The sequence below is a fragment of the Octopus sinensis genome, linkage group LG19 (assembly GCF_006345805.1).
Source record: "Octopus sinensis linkage group LG19, ASM634580v1, whole genome shotgun sequence".
Lineage (NCBI taxonomy): Eukaryota > Metazoa > Mollusca > Cephalopoda > Octopoda > Octopodidae > Octopus > Octopus sinensis.
This window is the reverse complement of record NC_043015.1, coordinates 48,741,057-48,765,779: the sequence shown is the minus strand read 5'-3', so window position 1 is coordinate 48,765,779 and position 24,723 is coordinate 48,741,057. Positions and strand designations below refer to the sequence as shown.

Sequence of the window (24,723 nt, the reverse complement as noted above, 5' to 3'; positions counted from 1 at the left end):
TTTGGGGTTATGAATTTTGAGAAAGCATGCCTACATGTAGTATATATGGAAGGGTGAGTAGCAGAGAGGTGGAAACAAAGGAGTGTGTAAGGAAATAGTAGAGTGCAAGGAAGGAGCAAACAGGTGGTAATAAGACAAACCACAAGCCCAGTATGTGTGAGCAGATAGGCAGAAGATCAACTTATGTGAAGGCAGGAGCTAATTTTTTCTAACTCTTTCATTCTTTCCTTATTCATCTTGACAAAGAGTTTTATGCTCAAAATATCGAAACTCCTTCCTCTTCATGACATAATAGCTTTATTGAGCACCATCCGAGCATGATCGTTGCCAGAGCAGCTGCCTGGCTTCTGTGCCGGTGGCATGTAAAAAGCTCTATTTGAGCGTGATGGTTACCAGCATCGCCTTACTGACACGTGAAAAAACATTTGAGCGAGGTCGTTGCCAGTGCCGCTGGACTGGCTCCTGTGCAGGTGGCATGTAAAAAACACCATTTGAGCATTGCCGTTGCCAGTACCGCCTGACTGGCCCTCGTGCCAATGGCACGTAAAAGCACCCACTACACTCTCGGAGTGGTTGGTGTTAGGAAGGGCATCCAGCTGTAGAAACTCTGCCAGATCAAGATTGGAGTCTGGTGCAGCCATCTGGTTCGCCAGACCTCAGTCAAATCGTCCAACCCATGCTAGCATGGAAAGCGGATGTTAAATGATGACAATGATGATGATCTAATTCTTTTTCTTTTTTTAAAGACATTTTTGTTGTTCACTTCTTGTGAACTGTTCATGCAGTTTTGGTTACTTTTTCACCTGAGCTCTGAATACAACAGATTCATTATATAAGAATATATGTGTATCTATGTGCATGTGTACGCATGCACATACGTGTGTATGTATGCACAAAACACTACATGATCCATATACTGACTATATATACTAATTTATGAATATATACACAAACATATAAATATACACAATTATAGTAGGCGCGGGCATGGCTGTGTGGTTAGGGAGCTTGCTTCCTAGCTATATGGTTTCAGGTTCAGTCCCACTGCGAGGCACTTTGGGCAGGTGTCTTCTACTATAGCCCTGAGCCGACCGGAGCTTTGTGATTGAATTCGGTAGGTGGAAGTTACTGCCGTGTGTGTATGTGTGCGTATAGCTGCTCAGTGCCTCTCCGAAAGAGAGAGAGAGGGATAGCAACACTGTGAAAAGTGTGTGATAAGTATGTGATAAACAAGTGAAATTTGGCAACCAGGTGCACATATATGTAAACATGAACTAGTAAACGCAGACGTTTAAAATATTAATGCAGGTATGTGTATCTATTCAGAAAATTTGAATTGAATTGAATTTAACCGAAAGTTAATCCAAGGAAGATAATCTAAAAATTGTTTCTTCTCATATCTGTTTGCCCAAAACTTTGTATTATTTTATTGTAATCTTGCATGATTTTTTTTTTTTGTGTGTTTTAATCCAAAATGGAAATGAACACCGATGTTCCATGTAACAGACTTGATAATTGTTAAGGAGTTTCTCCCTTAACATGAAACGAATGGTTGCCTTAACCTATAAATGAAGAATTTTTATCTACCAATGCAGTGTTGAGCACTCACTGTTTGATATTAATGTGTGTGCATAGACAGTAAGGTTTGATTCAAAGGGAATTTGGCTGTTATTTCTTGCATGTAAAGTAACCACTTAAAGGCTCCTTAACATTGTTTGTGTGTGTATGTGTGACTATATACAGATTGATTTGAAAGCAATGGAAGGGGTCTTTCTGGCAAAAATTAGCTTAACCCTTTAGCATTTGAGCCAGCCAAATGCAGCCAAAATGTTCTACCTGTTTCATGCTCAAACTGACCAGATCCAACCTTTCACACTTTCTCTGCAATGTCATTCTAAGAATAAAACTATCACATCATCATAATCTCAAAGCTATGAGATAATGCAAGGTTAATACAAAACAATATGAATAAATAAGTATTACATAATAATCTAAATGTTAAATGGTTAAATTCCTAAATTATATTAAATTAATCATCTTTATTTTGTATACATGTGTATTTATTCATAATTTACATATAATTATGGTTGAGGCAACATTTAGTGAGTATTTATTAATCTTTGCTTTATTTATATTTTAGATTTAACAGAAGAAATTACATCTACTGACAAAGGTTTGCGAATTTTAAATTTATAGTTTTATTTTTTTGTCCTAGTTAAAATGATTAGAGGGGACACAAAGCCAATACAATTTAATTGGAGTAGTTTTTGGGAAATTTTTTATAAAACGTTATTGTTGGTACAGGTGTGGCTGTGCAGTAAGAAGTTTACTTCCCAACCTCACAGTTCCAGGTTCAGTCCCTCTGTGCAGCACCTTGGGCAAGTGTCCCCTGCTCAGGGCCTTATGTAAACAGGAGCAGAAACTGTAAGCTTTGTTTGGCAGAGAATACATGAATCCTAAAGAACTCACTTGACTCGGGAACCTTTTTAAACTCAAGGAAGGAAGTGTTTAGCCAATGCCCACATCTTAAACATGCCCTCTTACAATAAAACAACTACATCATCTTCCTAGAACACCATCACAGACGGAGTTGGAATTTTAGATAAGTCAACAACAGCAGTATCTTAGAACACCACAAGTCCTCTTGGAGTATCTAAATGAAAAATGGGTTTGTCGTTTCAGTGACAGTGATGCAGTCAGGAGCTGTTCAAATTGTTCTTAAGAAAGAAAACCCTTTAATTCATTGGCCTTCATTAGGAGAAACCCTTGAACAAAATTTCACAAAGACTCACCCAGGTCAGTTTGTTTTACATTGCTTTGTTTCAATTTATTATAATTCTTAATTCATCATCATCATCATATGTCCGTTTTCCATGCTGGCATGGGCTGGACGGTTTGACCAGAGCTGCCCAGACTCCATGCCTGTTTTTGGCATGATACTGTGGCTGGATGCCCTTCCTAATGCCAACCACTTTACAGAATTTACTGAGTGCTTTTACTCAGCACTGGCATGGGTACATTTACATGACACAGGCACCCATGAGCCCGAACTTTCTTGTCATTTAATGTCCGATTTTCCATGCTTGTATGTGTGTGTGTGTTACTGTTTCCTTGCCTTGCTTTCATGTGATAACTGTAAATGAGTGTCTCTGTCATGTCCTTGGTTTCCAACCTTCAATGAAAAACATGTCAGGTCATGGAGAAATATTACCTTGATTGGAAATAGGTGAGGATTTATGACAAGAAGAGCATCCAACTGTAAAAAAAAATTCCACCTCTGCCAATTCTGTCTGACTCATGCAAGCATGGAAAAGTGGATGTTAAAACGATGATGATGATGATTAATTATTCATATTATTTATCTTAACAGTAAATAAAAATAAAATTCTTTAAATTAACTTATAAAGGTGTGGCTGTGTGGTAAGATGCTTGCTTTCCAACCACATGGTTCTGGGTTCAGCCCTATGGCATGGCATCTTTGGCAAGTATCTTCTACTATAGCCTCAGGTCGACTAAAGCCTTGTGAGTGCATTTGGTAGAGCAAAACTGAAAGAAGTCTATCATAGAAATATATTTGTGTGTGTGTGTGTGTCTGTCCTAACTGGTGTTGGTGTGTTTATGTTTTCATAACTTAGCATCTCAGCAAAAGAGATCGATAGAATAAGTACCAGGCTTCAGAAAAAAGTACTGGGATCGATTCATTCAATTGAAAATTCTGCAAGGTGATGCCCCAGCATGGCCACAGACTAATGGCTGAAACAAGAAGTAAAAGATAAGGGATAAGATATTTAAAATGAAAAAAATTTTTTTTAAATTGTTTTTCACTAAAATAATTTTTATATGTGTTTCAGAAACCCTTTCAAGAGATTGTATCATAGACACAGTAAAGCAATTAACACATGACACTAAATTATTCCGAATATCATTACCAGAAGGTTGTTTAATGACTGTACCAATTGGATTTCATTTACGAGTTTATCACACGATTTCAGGTAAGTCCACCATTTGATATTAACGAGAGCCTTGAATTAATGACTGCAGCAATACAAGTCAACTGCTTCTGTCCCTCTGTCTTTCGTATTGGTCTGTACTATAACCAACTTTTGTTGAGGTGGTGGTGGTGGGGGGTCTTGTGGGTACTTGGTGACCTCACTCATGCTGGTAAAACCCACCCAGTACATTCTGTGAAGGGCATCCAGGTGTAGAAAACATGCTAAATCTGACATTGGAATTTGGTGCAACCATCTGACCCTTTCGTTTATATTTATATTGAACAAAAACAAAATCAAAATCAAAATCGATCAACATCAATGGAAATCGTAGCTGTGATACCAGTGCCAGTGGCACATAAGAGAACCACCTGAACGTGGCCATTGCCAGCGCCGCCCCGACTGCCTCCGTGCCAGTGACACGTAAAAAGCAACATCCGATCGTGGCCGTTGCCAGCCTCGCCTGGCCTCCGTGCCGGTGGCATGTAAAAAGCACCATCCAATCGTGGCCGTTGCCAGCCTCCGTGCCGGTGGCACGTAAAATGCACCATCCGATCGTGGCCGTTTGCCAGCCTTGTCTGGCACCTGTGCCGGTGGCATGTAAAAAGCACCCACTACACACATGGAGTGGTTGGCGTTAGGAAGGGCATCCAGCCGTAGAAACATTGCCAGATCAGACTGGGCCTGGTGCAGCTTTCTGGCTTCCCAGACCCCAGTTGAACCGTCCAACCCATGCCAGCATGGAAAGTGGACGCTAAACGATGATGATGATGATGAACCATCCAATCCATACCAGTGTGGAAAACGAAATGTTAATAATGGTGATGGTGATGGAACATTTCAAAAAATCAATTATATAATAATCATCATCATCATCATCATCATCATTTAGCATCCGTTTTCCATGAGTTCGAAGGTTTGACAGGAGCTGGCAAGCCAGAGAGCTGAACCAGGCTCCATGTCTGTTTTGGCATGGCTTCTATGGCTGTATGCCCTTCCTAATATGTGTTTTTACACAGCAGTGGCACAGGTATGTTTACATGGCACCAGCAGGGGTGCTTTTTATGTGGCACCAGCATCCGCAAGCCCACAAGATTAGGATCACTCAGGGATGTAGGGGACAAGCCTGTTTGCAAGGACAGCCACGATTTTACTTAGCGTGATGTGTTTTCTCAAGCACAGCAAATCACCAGGAGTCTCAGCCCCTTTTCATCCCATCTGTGAGGCCCATTTACAATTTCGCACAACCATTAACCAGAATCTTTTACTGAAGGTTGTTGTTCCTACAGAAAATATAAATGGTTAGCAAATATACTGTATTTTAATGTATATAAGGAACCCCTAATTTTGGGGGCTTAAAATTTGGAAAAAAGGTTTTGTAAGGGATTATCCATGTCTAAGACACATCCATATTTTTTTAACCTAATTTTTAGCAAAAAAAAAAAAAGGTTCGTTATAGACGTTAAAATACAGTTTTTATGAAGTTTGTGCTTCTTCATCTTGGCATCACATGATTATTGTAAATGAATGTTATTTATTTCCAATATTCTGCAAAAACAAGTCTGGAAATAGGTGAGGGTTGGCAACAGGAGGGGCATACAGATTCCATAGGGAATCTGCTTCGATTATCTCCATCCGACCAATGCAAGCATGGAAAAGTGGATGTTAAAATGGTGGTCGTAGTGGTGGTGATGATGATAGAAGTTATAACCACTGCTTGTCTAACGAGGTACTCCTGATAAACTAAAGCAGAGCCAATTAAGTATTAACCCTTTAGCATTCAGATTACTTTGTCAAATGTAATCCTTAATTATTCACATTGTTTTGAGTTAATCATGTAGTATGTCATAGCTTTGAGGTTTCAATGATGTGATTGTTTATTTTTAGAATGACATTGCAGGGTAAGTGTAAGAGACCAGATCTGCTTGCTCGAACATATAATAGGTATTTGGACTGGATATGGCCGGTTTAAATGCTAACAGGTTAATATTGATAATACAGAATTATAAAACTTGCAGTGTGAAAGAGTTTTATAGTTGTTCAGGTTTAGCAATGGAGCTTAGGTGTTTCACTCATAAACACACACATCACCCAGTCTGAGATTCGAACCCGCGATCCCTCGACCGTGAATCTGCTGCTCTAAACACTAGACCCTGTGTCTCCATATATCATCGTCATCATCATCGTTTAACGTCCGTTTTCCATGCTAGCACGGGTTGGACGGTTCGACCGGGGTCTGGGGAGCCAGGGGCTGCTCCAGGCTGATCTGGCAGTGTTTCTACAGCTGGATGCCCTTCCTAACGCCAACCACTCCGCGAGTGTAGTGGGTGCCTTTTACGTGCCACCTGCACAGGTGCCAGAGGGGTTTGGCATCGGCCACGATCGGTTGGTGCCATATATATTCACATAAATGTAAAAGGCTTCTTTTTGTTTTGGTTGTTATGTATTAAATGTCTTTGTTTTGTAAATTATTTTGAATATGAAACAAAATTCTTCATTATTTATTTTTATCTTGTCCATCAGATATGGAACTATATCGGCAATACACATTAGTGCTACCATCAATGCAAGCTGAGGATCAGGATATGGCTTCAGACCAAGGCCATTTTCTATATCTCATGATAAAGATATACGAACAGGGAGCATTAACGTCCTGGATCAATACGCTAAAAAGTGGTCTGTTGGTTTTTGAGTTTCAAAACAAAAGTTCTTAGACATTTACGCAAGATTCAAGCAAGAAACAAAGAAATCATTCTTTTCCATTCTAACATAAGTTACATATATTAACAGGCATCATTCTTTCCCTCCTTCTCTCTCTCTCTCTCTCTTTCTTTCTCTCTCTCTTTCTCTTTCTCTTTCTTTCTTTCTCTCTTTCTCTCTCTCTCTCTCTCTCTCTCTTTCTTTCTCTCTCTCTTTCTTTCTCTCTCTCTTTATCTTTCTCTTTCTTTCTTTCCCTCCTTCTCTCTCTCTCTCTTTCTTTCTCTCTCTTTCTCTTTCTCTTTCTTTCTTTCCCTCCTTCTCTCTCTCTCTCTCTTTCTCTTTCTCTTTCTTTCTTTCCCTCCTTCTCTCTCTCTCTCTCTCTTTCTTTTCTCTTTCTCTTCTCTTCTTTCTTTCTTTCTCTCTTTCTCTCTCTCTCTCTTTCTTTCTCTCTCTCTCTTTCTTTCTTTCTTTCTCTCTTTCTCTCTCTCTCTCTCTCTCTCTTTCTTTCTCTCTCTCTTTCTCTTTCTCTTTCTTTCTTTCTCTCTTTCTCTCTCTCTCTCTCTCTTTCTTTCTTCTCTCTCTTTCTCTTTCTCTTTCTTTCTTTCTCTCTTTCTCTCTCTCTCTCTCTCTCTCTATCTCATACACACACATGGGCATCTTTAGATGACTTCTTAAACTCTTTTATTTTCTTAACATTGTTATAGGCGCAAGCAGTGGCTGTGTGGTAAGAAGCATGTCTCCCAACCACACAGTTCCAGGTTCAGTCCCTCAGTGTGGTACTTTGGGCAGGTGTCTCCTTCTATAGCCTCAAGCCGAGCAAAGTCCTGTGAGTGGATTTGGTAGATAGAAACTGAAAGATGACGGTCGTGTGTGTGTGTCTTTATACCTATTTCTTTACTACCCACAAGGGGCTAAACACAGAGGGGACAAACAAGGACAGACGAACGGATTAAGTCGATTACATGCGTAACTGGTACTTATTTAATCGACCCCGAAAGGATGAAAAGCAAAGTCGACCTCGGCGGAATTTGAACTCTGAACGTAGCGACAAACGAAATACCTATTTCTTTACTACCCACAAGGGGCTAAACACAGAGGGGACAAACAAGGACAGACGAACGGATTAAGTCGATTACATCGACCCCAGTGCGTAACTGGTACTTATTTAATCGACCCCGAAAGGATGAAAAGCAAAGTCGACATCGGCGGAATTTGAACTCTGAACGTAGCGACAGACGAAATACCTATTTCTTTACTACCCACAAGGGGCTAAACACAGAGGGGACAAACAAGGACAGACGAACGGATTAAGTCGATTACATCGACCCCAGTGCGTAACTGGTACTTATTTAATCGACCCCGAAAGGATGAAAAGCAAAGTCGACCTCGGCGGAATTTGAACTCTGAACGTAGCGACAAACGAAATACGGCTACACATTTCGCCCGGCGTGCTAACGATTCTGCCAGTTCGCAGCTCATGTGTCTTTATACCTGTGTTAACTTGTGTAGGTTGAACTATGTAAAATGTTAGAGAAAAAATCTCTCATGCAATACAACCTCAGGCTGACCAAAGCCTTGTGAGTGGATTTGGTAGACGGAAACTGAAAGAAGCCCGTCGTATAATATATATATACATATATATATATATATATATATATATATATATAAATTGATCAAAATAAAAACATGATGAATCCTTGGCATCATGTTTTATTTTGATCAATTTACTCCACCACCTACACCACCAAAACGGTAACACAGGTGCTTATAATTATCAAGTACTCACCCCGAATTATATATATATATATATATATGCATGTGTGTTTGTGTGTCTGGTTTGTCCCCTAGCATTGCTTGACAACGATGATGCTGGTGTGTTTATGTCCCCGTTACTTAGCGGTTCGGCAAAAGAGACCGATAGAATAAGTACTGGGGTTACAAAAGAATAAGTCCCGGGGTCGAGTTGCTCGATTAAAGTAAAAGAGTAAAAGAGAGTATACCAATACATACATCTAAAACAAAATTTATTCAGGGGCCCTTAAAATACTATTGTCGATCCCCAATTTACCATCTTGTTGCATGAACCCCCAAAAATCTTATATGGCCCCTGGTTGAGAACCATTGATCTAGACCAAGGCTGTGGCTATAATGATGTAGTGGTGGTGGTGTCAGTTTTAGTAGTACTGGTAGCTGTAGTAGTAGCAGCAGTGATGATAATAGTGTTGTTGTTGGTGGTTGCTGTTGCTGTTGAGCGTTGCGGTCTTCGTCCTAGTGGGAGAAGTCCGAAACGTGGTCCTTTGCTATTCGTAAGACCCGCAGAAGAGAACGCAGGTCAACCCCCGACACCGAGAGCATCGACGGATGGATGAATGCGCATCCAAGCTCAGCGGTTGCGTAGGAAGTTGGGGACAAGAAACAGGAAGAAAGAGTGAGAGAAAGTTGGAGTGAAAGAGTACGACAGGGGTCGACCCCCCCCCCCCGCCGGAGCCTCGTGGAGCTTTAGGTGTTTTCGCTCAATAAACACACATGACGCCCTGTCTGGGAATCGAAACCGCGATCCTCCGACCGCGAGTCCGCTGCCCTAACCATTGGGCCATTGCACCTCCACTGTTGTTGGTGGTGATGGTAGTGGTGTCGTATACTACAAGCTTTCATTGCCCTTAAAGAGGGTTAGTCAAGCTGAGATTACGCCAAAAGGCGCTCTTGCTCAAGGTTCCATTCAGTGGGATTGCACCTGGAATTGCATGGTTGCAAAGCAAACTTGCATGATGCATGGTGTGCAGCTATGCAATGCCATGCTGATGAATTTGATTTAGTGGGGGAACTTTAAGGGGAATCAATTGCAGCGTGGAAGGTGTTTGTAAGCCATTTAAGAAACACACAAAAGCTGTTCGATTCACTTCAACATTTAAGTTTAATTTGTCAAAATATTTTTGGCGCTAAAATTCGCAACCTGTTCACTGACAAAAATCCGTGCTGCATCTCAGTGAACAGGTCGCGGATTTTAGCAATGAAAATATTTTGACAAATTAAACTTAAATGTTGAAGTGAATCGAACAGCTTTTGTGTGTTTCTTAAATGGCTTACAAACACCTTCCACGCTGCAATTGTTTTCGTTCCAGCACACGATCTCAGATCAAATCACTTGCTATGCGAGTACATCTCCGTAATTCCGAAAGTTTAAGGGGAATGTCCAACAGAAAGCTTCTACTAAACAAATAAACCCAATGTAAATGACCTGTGTTGAAACTGGATCTTCATGGTTTTCTTCACCATTTACAAATTTGGTTCCAATTGTCTTCAAATTTGGTTCATGGATTAAGTTTTGTATACTAATTATGAAAAAGAAATTCATTTTTCCTATAAATTAAAAAAATTATTAGGTTTAAAAAAAAAATTATTAGGTTCAGAATTTAGGTATTTTAGCCAATCAGAAGTGAGTATTTTATATGCCACCGTGGCAAAAATTTCTATTTCCATAGTAACCAAAGCAAAGAAGCACCACGTGTTGCATAGCTGATTGCGAAGAACTGTTTCCATAGTAACCAAAGATGCTGTGCATGTGCACAAGGAGGAGAAGGGGATACAAGAAAGATAATTTATTTTATAAAATCCTAGTTTAATGTTTTGACATGCCTGTGCGGCTCCGCTCCCCCCAGTGATTGAAGAGATAGCAAACGTGCTGTTTTCTGATTGGCTGAAAATTCTGAAATTTATCAAACTTTGAATACCTACTCTTTTTTACTCTTTTACTCTTTTCAGTCATTTGACTGTGGCCATGCTGGAGCACCACCTTTAGTCGAGCAAATCGACCCCAGTAATTATTCTTTGTAAGCCTAGTACTTATTCTATCGGTCTCTTTTGCCGAACCACTAAGTTACGGGGACGTAAACACACCAGCATCGGTTGTCAAGCGATGCTGGGTGGGGGTGGGGGACAAACACAGACACACAACAAACATATACACACACGTACATATATATGATGGGCTTCTTTCAGTTTCCGTCTGCCAAATCCACTTTGGTTGGCCCAAGGCTATAGTAGAAAACACTTGCTTAATGTGCCACGCAGTGGGACTGAACCCAGAACCATGTGGTTGGTAAGCAAACTACTTACCACACAGCCACTCCTACGCCTGTAACATTTTCGCAAAATTTTTCTAGAATAAATGAATAACAAATTCAGATTCGGTGTCAATAATTACATGTATATGATACATCAAGAACATTTTTTTAAAGATAATTGTAAACAGTGGCAAAAACCACAAAAATCCTTGAAGTCTTGTTCAGTGTAAGGGAGTTTGTCAAGTGAATAAGACTTGAAATTATTTTGTATTTTTGATTCCCTATATTCTTTATTTTCTAGGTAGCTCCATTAAATTAAGTTTGTTTGAAGGAAATTTTGATGAAACAAGACTCGAGAAGTGCAGTCATTTAATCCTGTTTGCTGCAGGAACTGGTATAACACCAATGATCAGGCTTATCTATTATGCCTTAAATGATCCAAAGAAAAATATCAGGTAAAAATCCATCTTCCAAGTTTAATGTTCAACTGAATCATTTACTGACATTTAAAATAAGCACAGGTATTGCTGTAAAGTAAGAAGTTTGCTTCCCAAGTACAAGGTTTCTAGTTCAATCCCACTGCATGACACCTTGGGCACATGTCTTCTTCTATAGCTCCGGGTCTTCTTCTATAGCCTTGTCAGTGAATTTGCAAGATGGAAGTAGTGTCGAAACTTGTTCATCATCACCATCATCATCATGTCCCTTTTTCCATACTGGCATGGGTTCGATAGTGGAGGCACATGGCCTAGTGGTTAAAGCAGCGGATTCGCGGTCGAAGGATCACGGGTTCGAATCTCAGACCGGGTGATGTGTGTGTTTATGAGCGAAACACCTAAGCTCCACGTGGCTCTGGCAGAAGGTAATGGCAAACTTCTGCTGACTCTTTCACCACAACTTTCTCTCACTCTTTCCTCCTGTGTCTTGCAGCTCACCTGCGACAGACCGGTGTCCCGTCCAGGTGGGGAACCTATACGCCAAGGAAACCGGGAAACCGGCCCTTATGAGCCAGGCATGGCTCAAGAAGGAACAAACAACAACATGGGTTGGATGGCTCGGCATGACTTGACAAGCCAGAGAGCTGTGTTGAACTTTAATGTCTATTTTGGCATAGCTTCTACTGCTGGATGCCTTTCCTAACACCGACCACTTCACAGAGTATAATGGACATTGTTTTTGTTTTTTTGTGGCACCAGCACTGGTGAAAACACTAAGTACCTGCTGTGGTGTATGAGAGAGATTCGAAATAAGGACACCTACCTTCTCTTCGCTCAGATGGAGACCTCTTAGTGGTAATGGACCCTTCAACGCAGCCCAACCCAAACACTAGAAATAGCAGCTGCTTCTCCCCTACCTTAACAACGTGCTCACGCGTCTGACTCCCTCAGCTACCTCAATCCAAAAGGCCCCAATGTTCGCTGCCTGCGTGCGCGTCACTCCTGACCCTTCCTCTTCTGGTCAGCTCCCCAGCTGCTGACCTCATCCCACACCTGCAACACAAAATCCATCAACTGTGTGGAATATGGTATTGAGAGATATGCAAGTTTTATAGGGCAGGAGCTGTCTTGCTGCAGAGGTGAATACATGGCTTGCCCATCTGAGAAGAGCAAAAGAGATGTGAAGTCGAGGTACATGATGAATATAAGCACACACACACACATATGTGTGTATGTGTGTGTATAGGCAATTATGCAGATAAATTAGGTATAACAGCTTGGGTTTGATATACAAAATATGTATATATGTATACATGTAAACAGGAAGAAAGCAAAGACTGAAGATTTCCAGATAATATTTAAGTATGAGTCACCATAATATCTGCCTGCATAATATATCCCCCAAACTCACATCAATATATATATATATATATATATATATATATATATATAGGTGTGTGTATAAAAAAAAAATGTATTTTTTTTTGTGGCCGTTGCCAGTACCACCTGACTGGCCCTCATGCCGGTGGCACATAAAAGCACCCACCACACTCTCGGAGTGGTTGGCGTTAGGAAGGGCATCCAGCTGTAGAAATTCTGCCAGATCAAGATTGGAGCCTGGTGCAGCCATCTGGTTCGTCAGCCCTCAGTCAAATCGTCCAACCCATGCTAGCATGGAAAGCGGACGTTAAACGATGATGATGATAAGGAATGGCCTTATGAGTTTGGGAAGGATCTTTGATCCTTTTTTTTTTATACTATATCATATTCAAACTAAAGGGTTATTCAAAAAGAATGAACCAATTTCATTACACAATATTTAATAAGGAAGAGCGATGATGATGATATAGATATTTACATATTAATAGATCAAACTTACACAGAGTCCAAACGACTGAGAACATTAAAGGGTAGAGGGTAAGGTGTTACATGTGCAACAGTTGTTTCGGGGGGGGGGGGGGCTTGGATATTTATCATAATGTGGATACCCCAAAGTATGCAGCCAGTAGTGGAAGGAAATAAGCATTGGATAAATCAAGCCTCTGACTTCAGGGTAGAAAAAAAAAATCTTACATTTCAGATGATGATGCAGAGAAGTCTAAAGATGGAATGTTTAAAGATTCCACTTTTAAACCTAGACTTTTTATTGTCACGACATAAAAAAAAAGATTGTGGCCTTCAACCAGGAGATGCATTGTGTTCTTGAGCAAAACACTTCATTTCACATTGCCTCAGTCCACTAGGCTGGCAAAAACAGGCAATCCTATGGCAGATCAGCATCCCCTCCACCTGGGAAATATACACCACAGAATCCAGGAATAGCCTTATGAGCTTGGGAAGGATCTTTGATCCCTTTTTTTTTTATACTATATCATATTCAAACTACAGGGTTATTCAAAAAGAATGAACCGATTTCATTACACAATATTTAATAAGGAAAAGCAATAGAAAACTCCAGCTAAGTCACAAGTATTTACTCATAATCAACTTTTATTTCCTGTCTTACAAGTGTTCAGTATGGCCACCACCTGCAGCATGGGTAACAACAATGCAATAAGAGCTGGCAGAAATGTTAGCACGCGGGCAAAATGCTTAGCATTCCGCCGAGGTCGACTTTGCCTTTCATCCTTTCGGGGTCGATAAATTAAGTACCAGTTATGAACTGTGGTTGATATAATCGACTTAATCCCTTTGCCTGTCCTTGTTTGTCCCCTCTATGTTTAGCCCCTTGTGGGCAATAAAGAAATAAGAGAATCCCTCCCAGACGCATATCAGCATATCACAATCCACTGAGTTCTTCTGTGGCTGTCTAGTTGAATGCTTTATTGAAGTTTTTCCTTTCCCTTCTATGTCAATATCTTCTGGAATTGCCTCGAGCAAAGCAAATTTTATTCTTTAGTTCCATAACAAACTTGCTTTTGATATGCTGATATGCATCTGGAAGGAGTTCTCTTATCACATTGATGTTGCTCGTGCTGCAGGTGGAGACTACATTGAACACTTCTAAGACAGGAAATAAAAGTTGATTGTGAGTAAATACTTGTGACTCAGCTGGAGGTTTCTATTTCTTTTCCTTATTAAAATATTGCATAATGAAATCAGTTCATTCTTTTTGAATAACATTGTATACCACTTTTGGTTCTTATGCTATTTCCATTTCCATTTTATCTTTGTAGGTGTGTTAACTTAATTTTCTTTAATAAAACACAAGAAGATATTATATGGCGAGAAGAGTTCAATAAACTAACAAATCAAGATGAAAGGTAATTCAATACTTTTTATAAATATCAATTTATTCATTAATGTAACTTATCAGTTTTTCTGTATTAGTTTTAATACAATTTTGTTTATTAGTTTATTTGAAGTTTCACCATTTCTCATTAACTTAGCAAACACGGTGGCAATTTCTTCATATCTGAAGAACATGAGGAAGAGTGGTACCAACCTCAAGTGTTTTTTTGTAAACTGGTCCATGACACTGCATTGTTTTCTGCCTGCACTTAGTAATTTTAAAGTGAGAGTTAATCCACGTACTCTGGTCCCACTCTTTACTCTTAGTGGTCTGACCAGTGTTTCAGTGGGCTAAGATGGCCACAGTGACCAACAAGCTTCCCCTAAGTTAATTGCTTTACAGGGCTGGAGTGCTCCACCTACCCTGGAAGAGTGTCAAAGAGGGCACCAGACCAACTTCACTCCTTGATCTGCTATTGAGGTTGACTCTCCTAGCCTTTTCCTTCACAAGGCAATTGAGGGTTTGTGCTTGAAGATTCTTCCATTTCATACTAATCTACCCATAGTTGGGACCCTTACAAGTGCTACTGCTCCAGGTAAGAGCAGACCTTGGAATAATAGTGGTTAAGAGGTGGCTTCACCCTCCTGAAAACCCTGGAATTCCTGTGTCAGAGCACTCACTACTGGATACAGTTTAAAGTCATATCCAGAGCTTAGCAAAGATAACAAGCCCATAATTTTTGCACCAAAGAAAACCAAGCAAAATGGTACCCAAATGGTGAACTTGTTTGATTTTTGACTGCAGACATTGTACCATGTTCTTTGAAAATGTAAAACTACTTGACTGGGCCAGGATAGCTTCTGCTTCATTGTTAAGAGCTTAAATTTTCATTGCATCTTGCAACCTTTTCAATAGTCAAGACTATTGAAAAGGTTGCAAGATGCAACAAAAATTTTAGGAAAATAAAAATAAGAAATAAGTGGAAATTTTACTGGTGAGTGTGTTACATTATAAGGCACAAAAAGAAAATGACTCTCCCCAAACACAACAGAATAAGTAACATTACATAATAATATACCATAGGACTTGTTAATTCCATAAACTATATAGATATATGTTCTTGAAGGAAATTAAATATCAAATTGTTCAGAATGAGCCAAACTGTGTGAATATTGTGAAGAATATACAAAGCAATCTAAAAGTGAAAGCTTTATAATAAAACGTTAACAGTGAATTAAGGATTATCTTTAAGAGTTCCAGCACGGATTTTTGTCAGTGAACAGGTCGCGGTCTTAAAGTGACGAAAATATTTTGACAAATTAAACTTAAATGTTGAAGTGAATTGAACGGCTTTTGTGTGTTTCTTAAATGGCTTACAAACACCTTCCATGCTGCAACTGTTTTCGTTTCAGCACACGATCTCAGATCAAATCACTTGCTATGCAAGTACATCTCTGTAATTTAAAAACACCCTTTTTTGAAAAGTTGGTAGGAAATCTGTATTACTAGTAGAGTAACAATAAAGCAGACAGAAGAGAATATAAATAATCAAATAGATTGGACAGTTCACCATCATCATTTAACATGTGTTTTTTTTTTTTCCATGCTGTCATGGGTTGGATGATTTGACAGGATCTGATGGGCCCAAGGACTACATCATATTTCTTTATTGTCCACAAGGGGCTAAACATAAAGGAAACAAACAAGGACAGACAAAGGGATCAAGTCGATTACATTGACCCCAGTGCGTAACTGGTACTTAATTTATCGACCCCGAAAGGATGAAAGGCAAAGTCAACCTCGGCAGAATTTGAACTCAGAACGTAACAGCAGACAAAATACCGCTAAGCATTTCGCCCGGCGTGCTAACGTTTCTGCCACCTCACTGCCATACCAAGGACTACATCATGCCACAGTGTCTACTTTGGCATGGTTTCAACTGCTGGATGCCCTTCCTAATGTCAACCCCTTTACAGAGTGAACTTGGTACTTTTGTCACAGTGTTTGCAATGCAACCTGTTTGAAATCTGAGGGGCTTTGTTCTAACAAGTTATGAGAGAAAAGGATGGGGGCAGAAGCAGGTCCTTGCTGTAGAGGAGGTACATGGCTACTCACATTTAGGGGAAAGTGAGAATTGAATCAGTAGTAACTACAAATAGGTAAATAGTGGTGGAGAGGTATCCACCTTCAGAACTTCACAGTCACAAACAACTCATTTCTATCCAATTTCAATTAACTGCTGATTTTCATTACCACAATAGGGAGTATTCCTTGTATTGTTTGTCTTGTACTCTGTTTTTTCGTTGTTAAAAAAAGTCCGTTTCCTTGTTTGTTTTTATGTTTTCGTTTCTCGTTGTGTTTTACGTTTATTTGTGATGTCCTGTACTCATATATATATATATGCATGTATATATAGATGTAGGTATGTACATATATGTATGTATGTATGCATATGTTTTATTTGTTAAATTGTTATTGTATGATTGAACACCTCGCGTCACTTTCTTATTTCTCCAAGTAAGTTTTTATTATATATATATATATATTATATATATATATATATATATATATACTTTATTATATCGAAGGGAAATGGAAATCATTAGAAATTTTCACTTCAGTGGCCTAGCATGTACAAATTTAGTTCAAAGACTATGTATTACTCATAAAATACAGTGTACATTTAAATACATAAGAGGAATTGTAAGTTTTTGGATAATTTTCGAATTTTAAAAGTTGGCATTCTTTTTATTGCTGACGAGGAGCTGCACCTGCGCAGTAGATTTGAAAACATTAGGATGTATAAACAAAAGGCATATAATTGATTGCCTCATGTTTATATATTGAATCTGAGGTGTACCTGTTGATAACAATTTCACCTAGCAAATTGTCTTATTTGCTAAACCAAAATCAGAAACCAATTGGTCCAAGAAACTAGATGGTAAAAGTTTTTATTTTTTCATTTCGTTCCTTTCGGGATTTTATCCCTAATTTTGTGGTTTTGGAACCTAGCTGTTCTTTCTAGCCTGAGGAATCCGATGAGTGGATTCCTCTTATGTGTTTAAATGTACACTATTTTATATATATATATATATATATATATAATCAAAAAGGGTAATAACATAGATTATTATTACCAGTGGCCTAGCACAAAAGACGAATTAGTCATTAGAGAAAATATTATTCATATAGAAAAATATTTTTCATATAGAAATATAATTAAGGGCTCCCAAATAAGGAAGCCTAGTGCTAGGGACACAAAAAGGGATAAATTCATCGAGAGTGAAAATCAAAAACATTTACCATTAACGATATATCCCGGACTGATCAGTTTCTACCTCTTTCTAGCAAAACAGACAGAATATGTTTGCCAAGGTCAGGTTCATCAGCGGGACGCCTTTGTTAATTCTAGATGCACAGAGCGTTAGACCATGTGTCGATCTAAGCATTTTGTAAATCTTAACTTTTCAAACCTCTGCGCAGACGCAAAATATACCCGGCGATATAGGGCATGCCGGTAAAAAATTTTACGAACAAATCTATCAAATAATATGTGAATATAATCAAAAAGAATAATAACATAGATTATTATTACCAGTGGCCTAGCACAAAAGACGAATTAGTCATTAGACAAAATATTATTCATATAGAAATATAATTAAGGGCTCCCAAATAAGGAAGCCTAGTGCTAGGGACACAAAAAGGGATAAATTCATCGAGAGTGAAAATCAAATAATATATATATATATATATATATATATATATATACTATATATATATATATATATATATATATATACTAGCAGTATCACCCGGCGTTGCTCGGGTTTGTAAGGGAAATAACTATATAAGCATTTTTAGAGAGTTATAGCAAAAAAATGCATTAAAAATGGAATAAAAAATGATGGTAATTTTTTTTTAATCGTTGACTCATCGTAGACATTTTTAGAGAGTTACTTCCCTTATATAATAGCGAAAAAATGCATTAAAATGGAAAAAATGATGGTAAATTTTTTTTTAAATCGTAGACTCATCGTAGACGCTTTCTTAGCCATTTCTGTTTTGGTGTCTTCAAGCCATGAAGTCGTTGTTCTAAAAGAACGCTGGTCTCCTTGACAATGCTTTACGACGTTGATTTCCTTACACTCCCTTCCCCACAGCTTCACGAGGGAGGGGAGAAGCAAACACAGGTGCAGGTGTGACCATGGACGCCAACTCCGCCGCCATCGACACACGAAAAAATATGCATTAAAATGGAATAAAAAATGATGTTAAATTATTTTTAAAATCGTAGACTCATCGTTGACGCGCGCTAATAGTCAGACGGGCTCGATATGAATCACGACTATAAGATACCCGAATTTGGTTAAACTGCACCGCAAAATGTGGGAGTAGTTAGGAATCTAAATCGAAGGGGACAGACACTCACACAACTACAGTTTTATATATATAGAAATTCGGGGTGAGTACTTGATAATTATAAGCACCTGTGTATACCGTTTGGTGGTGTAGGTGGTGGAGTAAATTGATCAAAATAAAAATAAAAATAAAAACATGAGGCGAAGGATTCAGCGGTACATATGTTTCGGGCCTTTATTAGACAGATACATAACAAATCATAATGTATGTCTGTGGCCTTCTTCAGCCGCTCACAACAGCTTCCACAAGGACATGTGTTAGTTCCGAAATTCTTGGCTGGGGATGCAAATCTTCTCGTTCCCGTACGACAAAATGCGGCAGCAGCATCGAATTGAATCGTCCATCTCCTTCTTCTCTCAATGTAGAATGAGGAAACTTGGATGTTGAGGTAATGTAAATAAATAAATACGTATATAGAGGTGAAGATGGAGGGGCGAGAGTTCGGGGAGGGATAAAAAATATAAAATAATATAAAATAATGTATAAATGTAGATGATAAAGATATAAAGAGTTGTAAGGAGATGTAAAGGGGGGTATAAAGGCATAATGTTGTAAAGTAAAAATAGAAATGGAAATAATAGTAAAAAGAAGTAAGGAACCTGATAAAAACATGATAAAAGTGTAAAAGAATGTAGGGATAAGGGATGTATAGAGGTCGCGGACCCAGCATGGTGGTCAAGAGATTGATAAAACTTAGTTGTAGAACTGTCAGTAAATTAACGGTTTCGTCGTAAATCAGAGCTGATGAGAGTTTAATCTGGTTCCTTGAATTAAATGGATAACTTCTTAGATGTTACGTTAGATTTGAATAAGCACCTTCACTACCCATATAGGAAACCAGAAGAAACTACCAAATACATCCATACCTCTTCCAACCATCCACCCTGTATAATTAGCACCACAGTACAAGCCATCTCAGACAGACTGACAAAACTATCCTCTAATAGAGAAATTTTCAATAATCATGCTCAACACTACAACCAAGCTCTCTATAGTGCCGGATATAACCAGAGAATATCATACGTAGACCAACGGGAGCGTCCGTCGACCATAAGACTCCCAATTATAATCGAACTCAGCACTCAACTCACACTACCGATAAGTCTAATTCAAACTCCAAACAACATATAGGAAATAGGCGGACTAATAGAACAGCACACAATAGTAACCCTCCCGACGAGAACAATATAGATCCTATTAGGAGAAACAGAAGGGATAATAGTAGATTACGCAAATACATATGGTTCAACATACCTTTCAACTTAGCAGTTAGGGGTAGGTTATGTAAAAGAATATTCTCTATAATTTCCAACAACTTCCCACCCACCCACAAATATAGAAGTATCTTCTCCAACAAAACTATTAGGATTTCCTACTCTACCCTGCCCAACATGAACTGCCTCTTAGCTAACACAACTATATTAATATTAGAACAGCTAGATCAAGAGCAAACCATAGCGACCAACAGAAACCCCCTCATCTAGACAGTAGGCATTATAACCAGACTGGCAACCATAATACCCAAGCAGTTAGTAATAACACCCGCCGACACTACAGAGGAAATACTACACCCATCAACAACCAGGAGGTTACCAACGCCCCCACTCGTATTGCAACACCTCCGCCTAGGATTAGCAGCACACGACCGAATAATGCAATGCAATGCAACTGCAGATGTGCATCAGAGTGCCCGCTGCAGGGCGCATGCAGGGCAAAAAACGTAATATACTCATGTGAGGTGAGTACTCAATTTAACACACTCACCTATATTGGTTGCTCAACCTCCTGGAAATCCAGATACTACAACCACCGGTCCTCGATGAGACATAGAGACATAAGGCTAACAGCACCTCCCTCTCTAAAAGAATTTGGGAATTAAAAGACAATGCATAAGCTTCAAACTCAGATGGTCCATCATCGGATCAGCTGCACCTTATTTAAATAATAGAGCAGGATGCCAACTATGCTGTGTAGAACTCCTGAACATCTTGAATTCAAAGACAAACACAATCTTATTAACAAAAGGTCAGAGTTCAAACCATCCTGTATACATAAACTTATTAATACTTTCAAATACTACAATGCTTAGGTCTTATACCAACTCCCCCATGCTATTCCTCCCACCCGGTGCAACCTGTCGGCTCCAGCACATCCCGTTTTCCTATATGCGCGTGTGTATGTGGTGGTGTGTGTGTGTGTGTGCGTTTATGTGCACATACGTGTGTGTGTACATATACACATATATATATATGTGGGCCACCTCCATCTCATGTTAAACTTTACAAAATTATATTTTTACCTTATTTTTTATTTTATTTTTATTTTTATTTTTATTTTATTTTTATTTTATTTTTATTTTTATTTTTATTTTTATTTTTATTTTTATTTTATTTTTATTTTATTTTTATTTTATCCTACTTCCATGTATTTTTATTTTTAATTTTATTTTTACTTTTATTTTTACGTTTATTCTACTGCCATTTACTCTCATTTTCATTTTATCCCTTACCTTAACTCTTATAACCCTTATAATTCTTATATTTCATTTCTAACTATTACATTGTATTTCTTATTTTATACTGTATTTTTTATTTCTAATCTTTACCCTTACCCTCATTCTTACCCCTAATCTATCGCTTTACACCTCTATATATGCTTATTTACTCACCTATGGATCCGCCTTTTGAGTATCCGAGCGTCCGCGTACGTGTGTATGCGCATACATACATGTGCGCGCGCGTATGTGTACATGCATACTTCGATATCTTATGACTATACCCATGAGCGCGTGTGTCTCTGTGTGCGTGTGTGAGTATATATATGTGCACGCACATACGGACACACAGCCGTGTGTGCGTGCGCGTATTAACATGAGTACGGGATTCTTTACATACGTTCTTATACACATCCTTTAATATCTTATACCTAGACCTAGAGACGTGGGCATATACGTGTACGTATGTAGTGAGGGGCGCACGTATGTACATGTGAGCGTATACGCGCGTAATGTCCGTCTATATATGCGGATATTCTGTTGTATGTATGTGTGTGTGCGCGCATGCGTGTGGGTGCGTGTGGGTTTATGTACATGTTTACACGCGAGTGCGTGTGTTGCTTATAGACTTGGAGACGTATATGTACGCGTGTATGTGGGTGTATGTACCCATGATGATATGTATGTACTGGAAGTCCATTTAATTCAAGGAACCAGATTAAACTCTCATCAGCTCTGATTACGACGAAACGTTAATTTACTGACAGTTCTACAACTAAGTTTTATCAATCTCTTGACCACCATGCTGGGTCCGCGACCTCTATACATCCCTTATCCCTACATTCTTTTACACTTTTATCATGTTTTTATCAGGTTCCTTTACTTCTTTTACTATTATTTCCATTTCTATTTTTACTTTACAACATTATGCCTTTATACCCCTTTACATCTCCTTACAACTCTTTATATCTTTATCATCTACATTTATACATTATTTTATATTATTTTATATTTTTTATCCCTCGCCCCGAACTCTCGCCCCTCCATCTTCACCTCTATATACGTATTTATTTATTTACATTACCTCAACATCCAAGTTTCCTCATTCTACATTGAGAGAAGAAGGAGATGGACGATTCAATTCGATGCTGCTGCCGCATTTTGTCGTACGGGAACGAGAAGATTTGCATCCCCAGCCAAGAATTTCGGAACTAACACATGTCCTTGTGGAAGCTGTTGTGAGCGGCTGAAGAAGGCCACAGACATACATTATGATTTGTTATGTATCTGTCTAATAAAGGCCCGAAACATATGTACCGCTGAATCCTTCGCCTCATGTTTTTATTTTTATTTTTATTTTGATCAATTTAGTTTTATATATATAGATATATATAAACCCATGTCTGAATTTGTACTGGTTGATATTTTAAATATGTTGCATTTATGGATTTTTTTGTTTTTCAGATTCCAGGTAAAATATGTATTATCACAGCCAGATAGTCAATGGTCTGGTCCTGTTGGTCATTTAGATGAGGAGCTGGCTAATCAGCATATACCTCCGTTTACTTCACTCGTTGATCAGAACATGTTAATCTGTGCCTGTGGTCCTTCACCATTCACTGCAAATACTATGAGGTAAATACTTTTGTTGAAACCTCCTTCCTAATCATCAATATCCTCAATCAAGTTTATGTGTTTCAGCCCAAAGGCTGTGGCCATGCTGGGGTACTGCCAGAAAAAGAATCTGTAGATGAAACAAAGAGTAGCAATGAGCTCATCCAGGATTCCAACCTGGGACCTCTCACACCCAAATGAACCCAGTGGTTCCCAACCATTTTTTTACCTATTTTACTCAGGTGGATCCCCATAACCATTTGATGCTTAAAAAAACAGTCCTATTATATTTTTAGAGTTAAATATTATTAGGAATTGTATAAAGAATTGTTAAGATTCTTTGTATTGTGTGTTGTAGGAATATAACCAACATATTACTCAAAAGACTTTAACACCAAAATCTCCTACAAACTCTGGTTGAGAACAACAGCCCTTCACCAACCCATGTAGAGCATTTATTTATTACAGTTCCTTTAACGAGTCTCAGCCACATTGATTAAACCTAGTTCATTTTGACATATTTTAATTCTTATCATCGCAGGTATTTTTCTAATAAAAGTTTTTATTTGTATGTTTCCAGATTAGCGAGATTACAAGGATACGGCGACCAACATATACATCCATTTTTAGGATAATCCAGCATTTTTCATCTTGACCAAAGGGACACTCTCACTCCATGTAATTGTTGTTTTCCCTCATTTAACCCCAGTATGGCGTCCATAATTGTTGTAACATGCTTACAGTTGCTCATAAAATACAGAACAATACTCCATGTTGACATCAAAATGATGTTCCGATGACAAAAGAAGGGAGAAGAGAAAAAACACCATTTCAGTGCCAGCAATTGTTTTATGAGCATAGATTTCATAGGGCTGTAGTCTTTACGAGGGGATGAAGTGGGGTTAGAGGTTTTGTAGGCGTTGAATTTGCTGCCTGTTACTAAGATAAATCATATTTTCAGGTTGAATTAAATCTTTACTAACATCTTAATTGAAAAGCCATTCATAACAGCTTGATGCAAAGTGAGCAGCGAATGCATGCAGTTGCTTCAGCTGCTAGAAATAGCAGTAAAATCTCACTGAAATCACACCCTACTACCCTAATCGAAGAAAGGACACAGTGAATGATGTAGATCCAGTTACATTACAAATAAATAAATGGCAGATGGTGTTGGACTGTCTTTCACCATTGGGTTGATTAGTCATGTCTGACATAGGATTTGAGAACAGCATGCAGCAGTTAAAATGATATTCTTTCTGTAAATTTGCTGTGATTAACCTCATTGTTATAGTGTGTGTGTGTGTGTGTGTGGTGTGTGTGTGTGTGTATGTGTGTGTGTGTGTGTGTGCATGTGTGTGTGTGAACATCGGACTGTTAATAAACATTATAAACAGAATTAATGATGTAATATTTTGATTCCAAAATTAAATCCTCCATTATTTAAGTCTTTCTTTCATATTTGTGGTGGCTACTTATTTTTTTTATATCGAGGCACACACAGTACACATGTCTGTGCACTGAGAATTTTGCTTTTCAGCCACATGGTTCTGAGTTCAGTCCCACTGTGTGGCACCTTGGACAAGTATTTTCCTCTATAACTCTATTCTGACCAAAGCCTTGTGAGTGAATTTGGTAGATTGAAGCTGAAAGAAGCAGGCGGGGCTGCATGGCATGATAAGGTGGCATGGTTGTGTGGTAAGAAGCTTGCTTCCCAACCACATTGTTCTAGGTTCAGTCCCACTGCATGGTACCTTGGGCAAGTGCCTTCTACTAT

At 38.7% G+C, this 24,723-nt stretch overlaps 1 protein-coding gene across 2 annotated transcripts in view; it reads left to right on the top strand.

The window, feature by feature from the left end:
- Nucleotides 1-24,345, top strand: part of LOC115222279 (cytochrome b5 reductase 4) — a 49,082-nt gene extending 24,737 nt beyond the window's left edge. For both annotated transcript variants that reach the window (XM_029792447.2, XM_029792448.2), the window contains exons 8-15: nucleotides 2,141-2,173; nucleotides 2,683-2,796; nucleotides 3,852-3,992; nucleotides 6,513-6,665; nucleotides 11,055-11,208; nucleotides 14,367-14,453; nucleotides 22,800-22,970; nucleotides 23,530-24,345. In XM_029792447.2, coding sequence (XP_029648307.1) covers nucleotides 2,141-2,173; nucleotides 2,683-2,796; nucleotides 3,852-3,992; nucleotides 6,513-6,665; nucleotides 11,055-11,208; nucleotides 14,367-14,453; nucleotides 22,800-22,970; nucleotides 23,530-23,584 — 908 coding nt within the window. In that variant the 3' untranslated portion in view covers nucleotides 23,585-24,345. The remainder of the gene's footprint in view (nucleotides 1-2,140; nucleotides 2,174-2,682; nucleotides 2,797-3,851; nucleotides 3,993-6,512; nucleotides 6,666-11,054; nucleotides 11,209-14,366; nucleotides 14,454-22,799; nucleotides 22,971-23,529) is intronic.
- Nucleotides 24,346-24,723: the final 378 nt, after the last annotated feature.